Source organism: Mustela nigripes, chromosome 9, assembly GCF_022355385.1.
Source record: "Mustela nigripes isolate SB6536 chromosome 9, MUSNIG.SB6536, whole genome shotgun sequence".
NCBI lineage: Eukaryota > Metazoa > Chordata > Mammalia > Carnivora > Mustelidae > Mustela > Mustela nigripes.
The window spans coordinates 32427177-32440516 of record NC_081565.1 but is presented as its reverse complement, the minus strand read 5'-3'; the positions used below and the strand labels follow the sequence as shown (position 1 = coordinate 32440516).

At 51.2% G+C, this 13340-nt stretch overlaps 1 protein-coding gene across 1 annotated transcript in view; it reads right to left on the bottom strand.

The window, feature by feature from the left end:
• The window catches only part of GABBR2 (gamma-aminobutyric acid type B receptor subunit 2), a 340962-nt gene that overhangs the window by 11263 nt on the left and 316359 nt on the right, over positions 1-13340 (bottom strand). The window contains exons 14-16 of the mRNA XM_059411211.1: positions 5911-6021; positions 2810-3034; positions 445-627 (exon numbers count right to left, since the gene is read on the bottom strand). Of these exons, the coding sequence (XP_059267194.1) occupies positions 445-627; positions 2810-3034; positions 5911-6021 (519 nt within the window). The remainder of the gene's footprint in view (positions 1-444; positions 628-2809; positions 3035-5910; positions 6022-13340) is intronic.

Here is a 13340-nt window from a genome sequence, read left to right as displayed (position 1 = left end):
CCATGTGGTTCGCCTCAGCAAGCTCTCGTGCCTGAGAAGTTTCTCTTCCCTCCCTTCTGTCTTGCTGTATGTCATATGGATGAGGGTGGTTGTTGGGTTGGGAGAGTGAAAAATCAAGGGTGGGGGCTTCTGTACACTTAGGAATCTCCTATAATCTGGGAGCTCACAACTTTCTAAGAACTCCTTCCTTCCTAAGGATGTTTGGAATCAGGGCAAACAGGGACTCCATGAGTCTGGGCCAGGCGAGCCGCTTCCGACAAAACTGCCTCTGCCTAGTTTATGTCCCCGCTGGTTCTCTCCGCTGTAACCCCAGCCCATGGGACCACACGGTCTGATATGGGGGGAGTCCTGGGTTGGGGGTAGGGAAGTCAGGAGCAGCAGCCCTGGGGCAGAAGGAGGCAGCTGGGAAGCTGCGGCCCTGGCCGAGGGGGCTCAGGGAGCTACCTCTGTGATCTTCATTCGTAGGCGATGGTTTTCGGACTGCAGGCCCTCCAGGCGGGACGTGCTTGCTTGGTTCACGCTGGTGACTGAGGTGGATGTTTTAGAATCTTCCTTCTTCTGATTCTGAGTGAACTGGAATCGCCTGTTCTGCGTTGCCGCGTCTGGGTTTGTTCTCAGAGTGATGAGCTGAAAGGACAAGGTATGGCTGAAGAGAGAAGCCCGGGGTCCTCCCCCTCCAACCTCCCATCCACTCTGCCACAGTGGGTCCTGTGTTGGAGGCGGCCGGCACACAAGCTCTGGGCTCAGGCTTGTCTCTGCCACTCGCTTGCCTGTGACCTTGGGCAGGCCCCTCCCCCCTGCACGGAGTCTCAGTTTCCTTCCTCCTCAGCAGAAGTCTGGTCTCCTGAGCCTGACCCCACCTGCCTCCCAACCACCCCGCGGAGCCCACCAGCGCCTCTCGGGCCTGATTCCAGCTGAGCCTCGCTCTGCCTTAGGCCTCGTTCCACAGGGAAAATAATTAACCCGAGGGTGACACGGAAGATAACAGATGGAGGCCAGGGAAGGCTCCTGCTTCTTAGAGCCACCGGTGAGTGTTGAGGACAGACTTGTGACTGGCTCGGTCACAGACAAAAGCATTGTTACGGAAGAGAAAAGGCTGTCACTCATCCTCATCCTACTCATTTATTAAAAAAACACTTCCAGTCTGAGGTAGGCGCTGGGCCTGCCCTGGAGAGCAGGGACTGGGTGAGGCAGGGCCCCTGTCTGCCAGGACCCCACAGTCCAGAGGCCAGAAGTATCAGAGGCAGGCTGGGCTGTGGGTGCTCTGGGCCTGGGCTGGGCTCTGTGAAGCTGAAGGATGGTGAGGGAAGGGAATTCTGGGTGGGGGTGGGGGGAGAAGGGGCATATTCAAAGCAGGGGGCCTGGGGCTCAGAGTGCTTATGCATGGTGGATGGTCTGGATGGTGGGCAGAGTTCTTTGGGGAGACTGGAGGAGTCTCAAGGGTCCTAAAAGGCAGCCTGGTACTGGGGACTTGATTCTGAATCCAGAAGGGCAATGAGGAGCTCTTGAGGATGACAGAGGACAGTGATCAGGGCTGGGCTTGGAACCATCTGACATCTTTGACCAGAATGAGAGAATGTCAGAATGCAGGCAGAGAGGCCTTGGCGTTGGCCTGGAGCCTGGGCAGGCATTGACAAGCAGAGAAGGCAGGCATATAGGGCAACAGTGCTCCAGGAAAGTTGCTGCTTGGGGACTCACGGGATGGAGGGGCCATGAGCCATCTGTTTAGGGCACAATGGACCCCGACTGATCTCTGGTCCCCCCGTAATCCAAGGCACACCCTACCCCACTCGGGCCAGTAATTCCTCCCACCCTATCTCCATCTCCCATTCTTCTCTGATGCTGAGAACAGCCGACTGCCCGGACTCCTAAGATGCCAAGGCCTCTGATTCACCTGCCCGCTGCAGGGAAGGAGAAGGTTCAAAAAACACCTCTCAGGCTGGTCTTGAAGGTCAGGGCTTCAGGTAAATGGAAAATGTAAGTGGCTGTTGAAAGTGGTTATTTATTCCTTTTTACCCACTAATGCTACTTCTGAGGTTCCATCTGAAGGATGGAGCCAGAAATGGGAAGTTCATTTATATGAACTTTATATGAATAAAGAAGTTCATTTATAATATAAAAAATCTGGGAATGACTGTACTGCTCATCAATAAGGGAATGAAGCGGACAAGAAAACATGGAACATCTCCCATCAGTGGTGGTTATGACTGAGAAACACAAAGGAGAAATTCACAGTGGAAAAGGCAAACTATAAAATGACGTGTAAGTTATAATCACAGCTGTAACTGAGAAAGCATCACTGCCTAACCATTTAAAAAGTACAGCAGGGGTGGGGCAGGAGCCTGGGTCTTTCAGTTAGTTGAGCATCTGACTCCTGATTTCAGCTCAGGTCACAATGTTGAGGTCCTGGGATCAAGCCCTGCATCAGGGCTCCATGCTCAGTGGGAAGTCTGCTTGTCCCTCTCCCACTGCTATTTCCTCTACTCTCTCTCTCTCTCAGATAAATAGATAAAATCTTAAAGAAAAAAAGGCTGGAAGGAAACACATAAAAAATATCTAGTTTTTAGTAAAAAAAAAAAAACAAAACGAAACATTAACAGTGATTATTTTCAGGTGGTGAGACTCTGAGATTTCTGAAAAATTCGATTTTTACCTGTTTGCATTTTCCAAATCTTCCATATGAACTGTAATCATCCCCAGTAGAGAAAGCATAAAATGGCTAGGAAGTGGAGGAAACCAGTAGAGCCCTGGGCAGGAGCAGAGGTCAGAGAGCAGGATGTTGTGGGGGGATGGGGGAGGCAGGCCATACCTTGGGCACAAACACCAGGCAGAGGGTGATGGTGCTGCAGAAGATGATGACCAGGGCGACGATGCAGAACTGCACGTTGGGCTGGTCCCGGGTCAGGAAGGAGACGGCGGCCCCAATGATACACATGATCCCCACGTTGTAGACGCTCATCCCGATGTACTTGCTGTCGTTGAGGGCAGGGATGCTGACGTTGCGCGTCTCCCAAGCCAAGAAACACCCGAACAACTGAAATGGTGAGTGGAAAGGGCAGCAGTCATTATCATGTGGTGGCTGGCACATACCTCCTACTCTGAGAAGGGGGGCTGGCAGCTTTGCTGTAGCCAGGTCTTCTGGATGTCACCTTCACTCTCCACTGGGGGTCCTGGGTTGAATTACATTGAAGAAAGGCCAACTGGGGGTGTTACAATGTCTGGTTCTCCTTTGCCCCACCACTGGTTTACATACAGCAGGCCATGGTGGAAGGGGCTCCCAGACATGATCTTGACCATCTCTCCTCACTCTAAAGAGAGCCCTGAGGCCCAGAGAGGAAGGGGCTCGTCCAAGGCCACGCAGTCATACAGTGGCAAAAGTGGACTGTATTTCCAGTACTCCAGTCTGGTGTTTTTGTCTAATAAGGCAGAGCCCCTGTGTCTATTACCTCTCAATGCACAAGGTCACTCACAATAGAGACTACATAACCTAATTTGTCCTCGAAGCCAGGTGTGATGTAAGAGTAGGTTCAGGACAGGGCCATGTAGGTGGGAGTGGTGTGTACAAGTTCTGGGAAGGATCTGTAAAGGGAAATGGGCATCTATAAAGTATCTATAAAGGGTGTTCCTTTCCCTCCTTCCTAGTCAATGGAGTGAAGTGTGATGGGTGGAGCTTGAGCAGCCATCTTAGACCAAAAAGTCATCTGAGTCTACAGTGTGGGAGCTGTATGGTGAAGATGGGTGAGCTGAGATTCTGGGAGCACCCCACCAGCCCTAGACTGCTCATCTGAGAGGGAAGTTAACTATCTCTTTGATCACTATAATTTTGGGTTTTCTATCACCTACAGCTCTATTCCTAACCAATATATCTCCCAACAGAAATGGACAAGGTAGAGGTAGGTCCAATGTGATTTGAAGCAGGGTGTGTAGGGTTTAGCCTTCATTGGTGGTCTAAGAGGAGGGCTGGTTGAGGAAGAATGCCAGGCAGAATGGTGTTGTGGGTGGGTGGGGAAGGAGCTGACCAGGACTGCTGGTAAGAGACGTGAGGAGGAGAAATGGCCATGGGAAGATGGAGGTGAAGACTGGAGTGATGTGGCTGCAAGCCAAGGAATGCCTGAGCCATCAGCTACCATGAGGAAGCAAGAAAGCATTCTCCCTAGGGCCTTTGGAGGGGGCACAGCTCATGCTCAGTGGGGGCTAGAGTGCTGAAACTCTGATAGGGGTGTGGGCTGCAGGCTGCAGGGCCGGGCCTACTCTCTCCGGTCTTGAAGTTCTGTGGTCTCAGAGCGGGAGGCACTAGGAGCTAGGATTTTAGTCACAGACCCTAAGGGCCGGGAGGGCTGAGGATAATTCCTTGTGCACACTGCAAACAGTAAAACACTCGTGCTACCAAATACAGCTTTTACTGACAGGATCGACTGAAGATATTAGCTTCCCTGGAAGAGAGATGGTGGACTCCAACCACTTTTGCAAGTAGGTGGAGAAGATAGGATGGCCAAAACATTATCGGTAGTCGCAGTCTGAAGAGTCAGTCAGCTTCCTCATAATCTCATTTCACACAGTCTCGGATCAGGGAGGGTGGAACCGGAGGGGTCCTAGAGAGTCTGGTTTCACTCTCTCTATTCAGCAGGGGCTGGGGGCCTCAAGTCCTGGGTACCACTTGCTTCCTGTGAAGGGAGCATCTTCCTTCCTTGGGGGGGTGGGGGTAGGGTCCCACCAAATCGGTGGCCACTGCTCTGTTGAACAAAATCCTTCTTTCATGTGGACTTGAAAGCTGCCCACTGGCAACTTTGCCCACTGATGATGGATCTGCCTTTGGGTCTATGCCACCTGTCTCTGACAGCTCCAGTGTCCATGTCTCCTGACTGCCCTTTTCCAAGCCCGGGGCCATTGGCTAGTCCTCAAAGTCTCATTTCCACTCTGGGACCCTCCTGTGGGCACCTTCAGGATCACTCCCTTGTGGGGTATGGATTGGGGCTCAGGGGTCCTCAAAGAGTCCCTATGGAAACTAGTCTCGACTAGTATGAAGTGGGGGACAATTTCTGTCTAGGGTCCCCTAACACAGGCCCTTCTGGTGGGGGCCTTCAGGAATAGTTCTCTGAAGCAGCAGCAGGTAATGATGCATTTGAGCAGGACAAGAAGTCCCACTTTCTCTGACCTTTGGAGATAGCTTCATTCTTGGCCTCTAAATAGAGGCTACACAGAAGCAGACGGTGGGTTAATTTTCCTGTGGAAAGACCTCAGGAGGGTATGGGAGCTGGTTTCCTGTCCCTGGAGGGATTTCAGTGGAAGCATGGTTTGCATAGGACTGGGGAGAAGATTCAGGGGTCAGTGGGGGATAAGATGGGGTGTAGCTGCCCTTTCAAGTCCTTCCAGACATGTGGGGCGGGCTTGGTACATGATCTTTGATTCTAACAGGTGGCTGGAGTGGAAAGACTACTGGGTTTGGAGGTTGGAGGTTACTAGTGCCCTTTAACTTCTCTGAGCCTGACTTCTATAAGATGAGGATGATTCCATTCACCTTCTACAGATTTTGAGGGAATCCAGTAAAATGTGGGGTGTGAACTTATACTAAGTGTTGACAGACTGCCATTCTGGGAGTATTATGGTGGCTGCCGTGAGGCCCTCTCACAGGTTTTGGGGTTGCTCTGTGGTTAAGCTCTTGAATCTGCCTCTTACTACTGAGTGACCTTGGGAAACCAAGCCTCAGCATCCTCATCAGTGAAATGGGGCATTATTTACACCCATCTCAGAGTTTTGTTGTGGGAACGGAGAGACCATGTGGGAGACAAGGGGCCTGGCAGTTAGTGTTTCGTTCTGGGGGCTCTATTTTTATGTTCACAGAGGCCCCTAGGAGAGAGAACTCTGATAGAGAAGCAGCCTCTCAGCTTCCGTCTCCCGCTCTGCACCTACCATGAGAAGCCCCTTGTAGGCATAGACGATGCCAAGCCAGATGGTCATGTGGGTGTTCTCACAGTGCTCCAGGAGAGGGCGGATAGAGATGTCCCGTCCTGCTGGGTCCGGCTGAGCAAAGAGAAAACAGAAACCCAGGAATGGCACTGGGCACCTTTTCAGCAGCCAGGGCCCCATCTGACGGCCACTTGCCCTCCCATGAGCTACAGTTAGTCCCTTGTCCAGGAGGCCTTTTGGACCCCCTTCTATGTTCTCATGGGGCTGCTTTCTGTTTGTCATTCATGATTCAGCCCCGCACTCTAGTTATCTGTGCTCTTCATGCCTTTCAAACAGGAGTCAGATCTGAGGGTAGAGAGTAGGTCACTTCCTGGTCTCCTAGTGTGAGACCTGGTCCAGAGCACACATCTGTAATGTTTGTTGAAAGAGTGAAGGTGAGAATAAGGCACAAGTTAATGTCAAGAGGTCTTCAGGTGTCTCTGGGATTAACTCCGTAACCATTGGCTGGGCTAGCTGTGGGGCCTGCCAAGCTCTTCTAAGGAGACCTTCTTACCCATCACCCCCAGTGAGGGAGCAATGGGGGCAGCCATGTTATATACCACATGACACATCCTGGGCCAAAGCTGATTGGACAGAGCGTGGGTACCTGACCACCCTGGTAGGTAGCCAATCCAGAGTCTGGTCAGAGACCTAGGAGGTTTCCTAGTGCAGTGTTCTGCTCAAAGAGGGATGATGGAAAGGACCCTATCCAAATATGGTCTCTCTCTCAGGAATTTGAACTGGGAAACTGGGCAAGAATCAGCCACATGGTGGGAAGAAAAGAAAAACACATCCAGAGAACAACAACAAAAATGTATATTCTACATATTTTTTTCTGAATTATTTACGAGTAAGTTGCAGATACCCTGACCTTTCACCCCTAAATATCTAGCAAGTACTTCCTAAGAATGAGGAGATTCTTTTACATAACCACATATACTTACCCAATTGAGGACATTTAGCTAATACAGTATCTAATGTGCTATCAATTTTCAAATTTTGCCAATTGACTCAATAATGTCCTTAAAAATAATTGTGGTTTTTCCAAAGCAGGGCCCAATCTGGGACCACATCCTGCATTTACTTATCATGACTTTAGTCTCCTTTAATCTTTGATGATTTCTCTACCTATTTCGCTCTTCTACATTGTGGATATTTCTGAAGAATGCTGTTCAGTAATTTGGTAGAATATCCTTCAGTTTTGGTTTGTCTGATGTGTTTTCATGATTAGATTTGGGTTATGCATTCATGGTAGGAATCCTATGTAAAGTGTTGTTTTTGCCTCCTTGGAGCTTCACCTCAGTGGCACTTGATGGCACTTTGCCCCACTAGTGGTGATGTCAACTATGACCATTTGGTTCAGGTGATGTCTGCCAGATCTCTCCACTTCAGAAGTACCATTTCCCCCTTGTAATTAATAAATATTCTGTGGGAGATACTTTGAGACTGTGTGAGTGTCCCATTTCCCCCCACAAATGTCAACTCAGTGGTTTCAGCATCCAGTGATGGTTTCTACCTGAGTCACACTCCTTCGGTGGCCACAAAATGGTAATTTTTTTTTTTTAACTCTATCATTTCATTTAAATACTTGACACTCCATTGTAAACAGATCTTTCCTTTCCTCTCATTTATTTATGTATATTGGAATGCATTTAGGGGTTCCTTTTCCATTTCCATTACTATCATTTATTTTGATGCTCAGATTCTCCCAGATTTGGTCAGTGGGAAACTCCCCTGTGCAGACTCGTGTGTTTTCCCAATACATCCCCATAATTTGGGGGAACACTTTCCTACACCTTGGCACAACAAGTACCTCTATTTCTTTGTACTTTCCTTTCCCCAGCCTCAGAATCAGTCATTTCTCTGGAGAGTCTTGTTTCTTTTTGATGGAGAATGATATTTAGAAACCAAGATCTGGGCACTAGATGGGCTCACTGTTCCAAGGATATCAATACTTCAAGGATCTTCCTTCCTCCCTCCCTCCCTGATCTCTCCAATCTATCCATCCAGCCATCATGATTCTATGTATCTATCCTTTTTGCTCTACCATCTTTTTAAGATTGTTGTAAATAAAACCCCTATGCCATAGGGTTCTTGCTACTTCCCATTCCATATTTGCACCTTTCTTCTCTCACAGTGAGATCGCTGGTTTCCCACAATACCAAAATAGTCACTCATTTGCTCAATACTAAATAGACACAAAATAGTGTTAGAATTTCTATATCCATGCACCACCAATAACAAAGTAAAGTTGAACATATATTTGCGAATCTATCTGCCTTTAGAGAAGATACCCCACTGAGGGTGTCTCATCAAAGAGCCGTGTCTGGGATAGAGTGGTCCTGTAGAGGCCCAGGGTAAAGCCCAGGCCTGAAGGTAACAGGTTGGCATCCCCAGAGTCACTCACCAGGAAAAAGGGACATTTTGGTGGGATCTAGAGATGTGGAATGCAGGCCTTAGATAAGTGGGAGTGGGCGTCTTATTTCTCTCGGCCCTGCTCTCGGCCTAGCCTTTGAGGCAAGCAGTGGTCTGGGCTCCTGTTATTTGGGGAATAGAAAAAGGAAGGGCGAGGGAGGTGGGGCCTGTGCACCCAGGCCATTCTGTAATCAGACCATTCAGGCCTGGTACGATCTCCCAGGCTTGATTTTCCTTTTGTGGTCCCTTAGCTCTGCCACTTTGGTTCTGTGGTCATTGAGACCACACACAGGCTCAAGTGGTTCCCCGAGGCCTCTGCTGTGGCCGCAGTGGGCTCTCAGGTGAGACAAGCCAGGAGAAGGTGATCTCTAGGACCCCAAGTCGGAGTCAACAGGCCAGAGATGGCCCCTCTGCTGCGACCCACCCAGGAGCTGGGCTGGATTCTAATAAGGGGGTAGGAGTTTCCTGATGTCTTTTCATTGTTTAATTGAGGAGATGGCGAAAGGAGCTGGTGCGAAGGTCAACAGTGACTTCTAAAAGCGAAACCTGGGTTTCCCTAATGCCTGACAACCCAGCAGACATCAGAATGCAACAGCAAAGGCCCATTATGGTCACGCATGAATAGCAAACCCATTAATGATGATAGTAGCTGTTGTTCTCCAATGAAAGGCAATAATTTATGATGGACTCTTAGATTCTCTGTGTAGAAAGGACTGATGCTGTCATATACCATTGTTCAATGTTATGAAAACTCTATTCCCCAGAAGCCAAGAGCAGTTGTCAGGCTCTTACATCCCCAGTGAGAGAGAGCCCACCCCCTCCCACTCTTGGTGAGTGGCTGCACCGATCTCCTGGGCCTTCATCCCACGGTCCTTGCTTTCCTTTGGGGTCCTCAGAATAATCCCGAGCCCTCTCCTCACATCCGCACGCCCTTGGTCGGGTGGGAAAGAGCTGCAGTGAAGGTACACACCGCCTCCCGTCACGAGTCGACCTGGTCCTTCAACCTGCTCCAGTATACCACTGACCTACGGGCTTGTCCTGGAGCCCAGCACTCCAGGAGGCGGTGAGCGAGTCTGCCTGCACCCTCGCTCCACATCTCCTCCGCTTTCTAAACAACTGCCTTCCACCCGTGATTCATATGTCCCTCATGGTTGACTAAGACTCCATTCGGTAGTTGTCCTCGAGCTGCTGCTGGCTCTGTGTTCCCCTTTCTGCAGCTGATGTTCTCTCCGAGTTATCTTTTAACTTGTTAATAACCCTCGCCCCCTGCCAAGTTCCCCATCCTGGTCTGCTCTGACCAAATCCCTACATCCGGGTCTGTTAGCCCCCCACTCCCCCCCATCTCAATAAGCTTAAACACAGCCTAGGCTGCAGAGGTGAGAGGGCAGCACAAAATCAAGGGCCAGTGGAGAGCCCAGAGAACTCAGCATTCGAAGGGTGGGCGGAGCTGTTTCTGCCCTATCCTCACACGACACAGGCGCTGATCCAGGAAGAAGCCACAAAAATCTCCTGGTCATTAACATCACCCTCACACGACCCCATGTCTGGGCACACCGTATGTGGATCAGAGTGGCAGGGGTTGGGGTGGATTTAGGAGTGATGAGGTTCAGGTACTCCTGGGGCTAGGAGATGGGGAGTCTGACTGGTCAGTACCCCTGTACCTGAATCACACTCCTTCAGTGGCCGCAAAATGGTGATAAAAGCCCACTGTAAAAGCTATGCCTTTTCTTCTCTGATCTGTTCTAATCATGCCTGGGACTGGAGTTCAGAGGGGTCAGAGAAGTCCAACGCATGCACTGGATAATGCAAAGGGTAGGTTTGGGGGATGGAGAGGGAGGACACTGGGGGCGTGGAAAGCCGCCACCCCTTGAGTGCTTATTGGAGTCATTGTCATACACCAAAGTGCCGCTAGAGGGCACCCAAGACCCACACAGAGGGTCTGGTCCAGCAGCCGGCTCACCCTCTGCTGAGGACACAGCTACTTTTGTGGCTCAGTGGGGCCCCGCAAAGCATCAACAGCATCCTGTGCTACTTTAGAAGGCACCCAGTGGTCTTAAAGGAGGCCAGATTTCCAGGGACCTTGGAGGACTGACCCCACCTCTTCCCGACAGCTGGAGTGGGGTGGGAGGGTAGAGGATATTGGGGAACACGGGGCTGGAGGACCCAGGCCTACTGACCCTACCCTCACCCTGCTCTCAGCGTGGGCCTACCACGCAGCCCAGGGCTAGCGATCCCAGAGCACTGACCTGTGCTGCCTCCGGCGGCACACACACAGGACACAGACCCCAGCTGATGTCATGCGGTGGTCTCCCATCAGGGTCTGAGTCAGGATGTCAGCCCTGCCTCCCCATGTGATTGGGGGCTACACAGTTTCCCCTCATCTAAATCAATCCCCAGGGATGACTGGCCTATAAGAGCTTTCAAATTGCCTTTTTTTCTTTATTTCTCTTCCTTACTTGTTGCCCACCTGGGCAATTACCTAGGTAGTCATTCCTTCACTCCAATGTAACTAGAAGAGCTACCATTTGCTAGGTACTGTCCTGGGCATGGGGGAATACAGCAGCCATGAGAATGGACACAGTCCAGTCCTCAGGCCTCTTGCATTCTGGTAAGATCAGGACAATTCCATGACAGAGAGCCTTAGAGGGGGACTGAGTCAAACTAAGCTGGTAACAACTGTCCTAGGAACACCGAGTGCTGCTTGTCACGGATGACAACAACACACCAGGACACCAGGTGCGAAGCTGCCAGCTCTACCTACGGTGTCTTGTCAAAGCCTGGTAAGAATCCAACAACGTGTTGTACCCATTTTACAGATGAGAAAATGGAGGCACAGAAAGATGAGAGAAATCTCCAGCTAGTCAGTGTTGGAGCTGGGTTCAAAGCCAGGTCTGTCTGCCTCCCACACCAGTGGTCTTTACTCCTTCTCCAGGTGCTTGTCCCAGCCTGCCCTACCTCTCTCGAGCACTGCATCCCATTCCAAAGGGACAGTGGGCATAAACCTTGAACCCCGCTGTAGAAACTGGGAGAGGCAACTTGGGGGAGGAATGATTTCGTTGTGAAATGTTCCAACAGAGGCCCCATTGGAAGCCACCAGAGCTCTGTGAACACCGAGTTTTAGGGCCACAAATCGAACGCAAACTGTTAAGATGCTATTCCTGCCTGACAGGGCACAGTGCCCGGCAGAGAGACCATGCCTGTCCGTTCTGCCCGCAGGCAGGGAACGCTCGCACCTGACTCCTGGCCGGACCGCCGCTCTGTGGGAGGCGTGCAGAAGCTGCCTGGGAAAGCCTCCCCCATCTGTGCAGCCGAAGGAGAGCAGCTGGCCCGAGAGTCCCTCTGCATAATATAATTACTCCACAATGTAGGTCAGCGGCCCCCGCACACATGGACAGGCAGGGCATCCGGGCGTGGGCTCAGGTGCTGGGTCCTAAAAGGTCAAAGGCCTTGATCTTGCTCTACCATAGACTTGCAGGATGACTACGGGCATGCCCCAAACTTTTCTAGATCTCAGTTTCCCACCTGCAAAATGAGTCCGACCAAGGGTTACTTAGGGCGTAGTTAATGTGAACCAGAATAATGGAGGGATGGCGACAGTCATTCTGTGTTCCATGACTGTTTGTCCTCCACTCACTCAGCCTGCTGTGTGCCTGGCACTGTGCTCCATGCTGGGCCCAGATGTGTCAGGCTGACCGGGTGCTTGCCTTCCTGGAGCCGGCATTCTAGCAAGGGCAGACCACACAGCACTGCTGTGAACAGAACAGCGATCCCTGCTGCTGAGGCCACTCTGAGAAGGGCCTGGAGGGGTATCGGCTTCAGATCAGGGGGTCTGGGAAGGCTTTCCTGAAGTGGGAACATTCAGTCTGAGGCCCGAAGGCTGAGGAAGAGCAGCCATGTGAGAACCTCAGGGAACAGCATTCCCAAGACAGGGAACAGCACATAGAACGGGCCTTGGCATGTTTTAGGAACCCAAAGAAAGCCAGTATGGCTGGCATGTCATCAGTTCAGTGAGGGGCCGGCCCTGCTTGCCACCAGATACTGTACACACAAGCCCCCAGGGAGCTTGTTAAAATGCACATAGGGCCGGTAGGTCTGGGTGGGGCCCATGATGCTGCATTTCCAAGCAGCTCCCAGATGACCCCGATGCTGCTGGTCCCGGGACTGCCATTTGGGCAGCAAGGCCTTAAAGGATTCTTCTTTGCTTAAAAATGCAGATTCTCTTGTTGCTCATACACCGGTGGTAGAGTGACAGCCCAGCACAAGAGCAGACTTGAAAGCTTGCCCCTATGTCCTAACCCCAGGTCAGACCCCAGGAGTACGTGTTTCCATGTGTCCTGTGTGGGGCTGGCCAGGGCACTTAGGGCTGGCCACGTCGCAGGGATGGGCAGGGAGGGTGGGGAGCCACACCTGTGATCATGGGACTCATGGTCCCTCGGACCTCTCCTGCTCCACTGCTGTGAGTGGCTCGGGTTCCCAGCCCCACCTGGCCATGGCTTCTTGGGAGGAGGGGACCTCTTCCACCTTCTGACCAGCTCCCAAAAGCTGACTCTCAGAACTTTCTCCCTGGGCAATTCCCGGTGCTTCTTTATTCTTATTTTTAATTTCAAAGTTGATTTTTGAAATCTATGATGAAATTGGTAGGTTTTTCTACTGGAGGTCAGTATATGTGCGTGTATCAGTGGGAGCTTGAGTGTGTGTGGTGAGGGCAGGGGAGGATGTCTGGACTTTCTGGGCTGCATTTCAGAGTCCCAAGATGCCTCTCTTTTCCTGGAAAGGCAGGTGAGTCGACACTTTCTGGGGGAGATGGTGTGGGAGACCCATCAAGGAAGTATGGGCAGGGAGAGGAAAGGGCACTGATTCAGACCCCAAGTCCCTCACCTGCCAGCTGTGTGACTTTGAACACATCTCTAAGCCTTTCTGAGCCATGGCGTGTTCATTTGCAACCTCCCGGGGCTGGAAGACGATCACAGGAAGTAAGC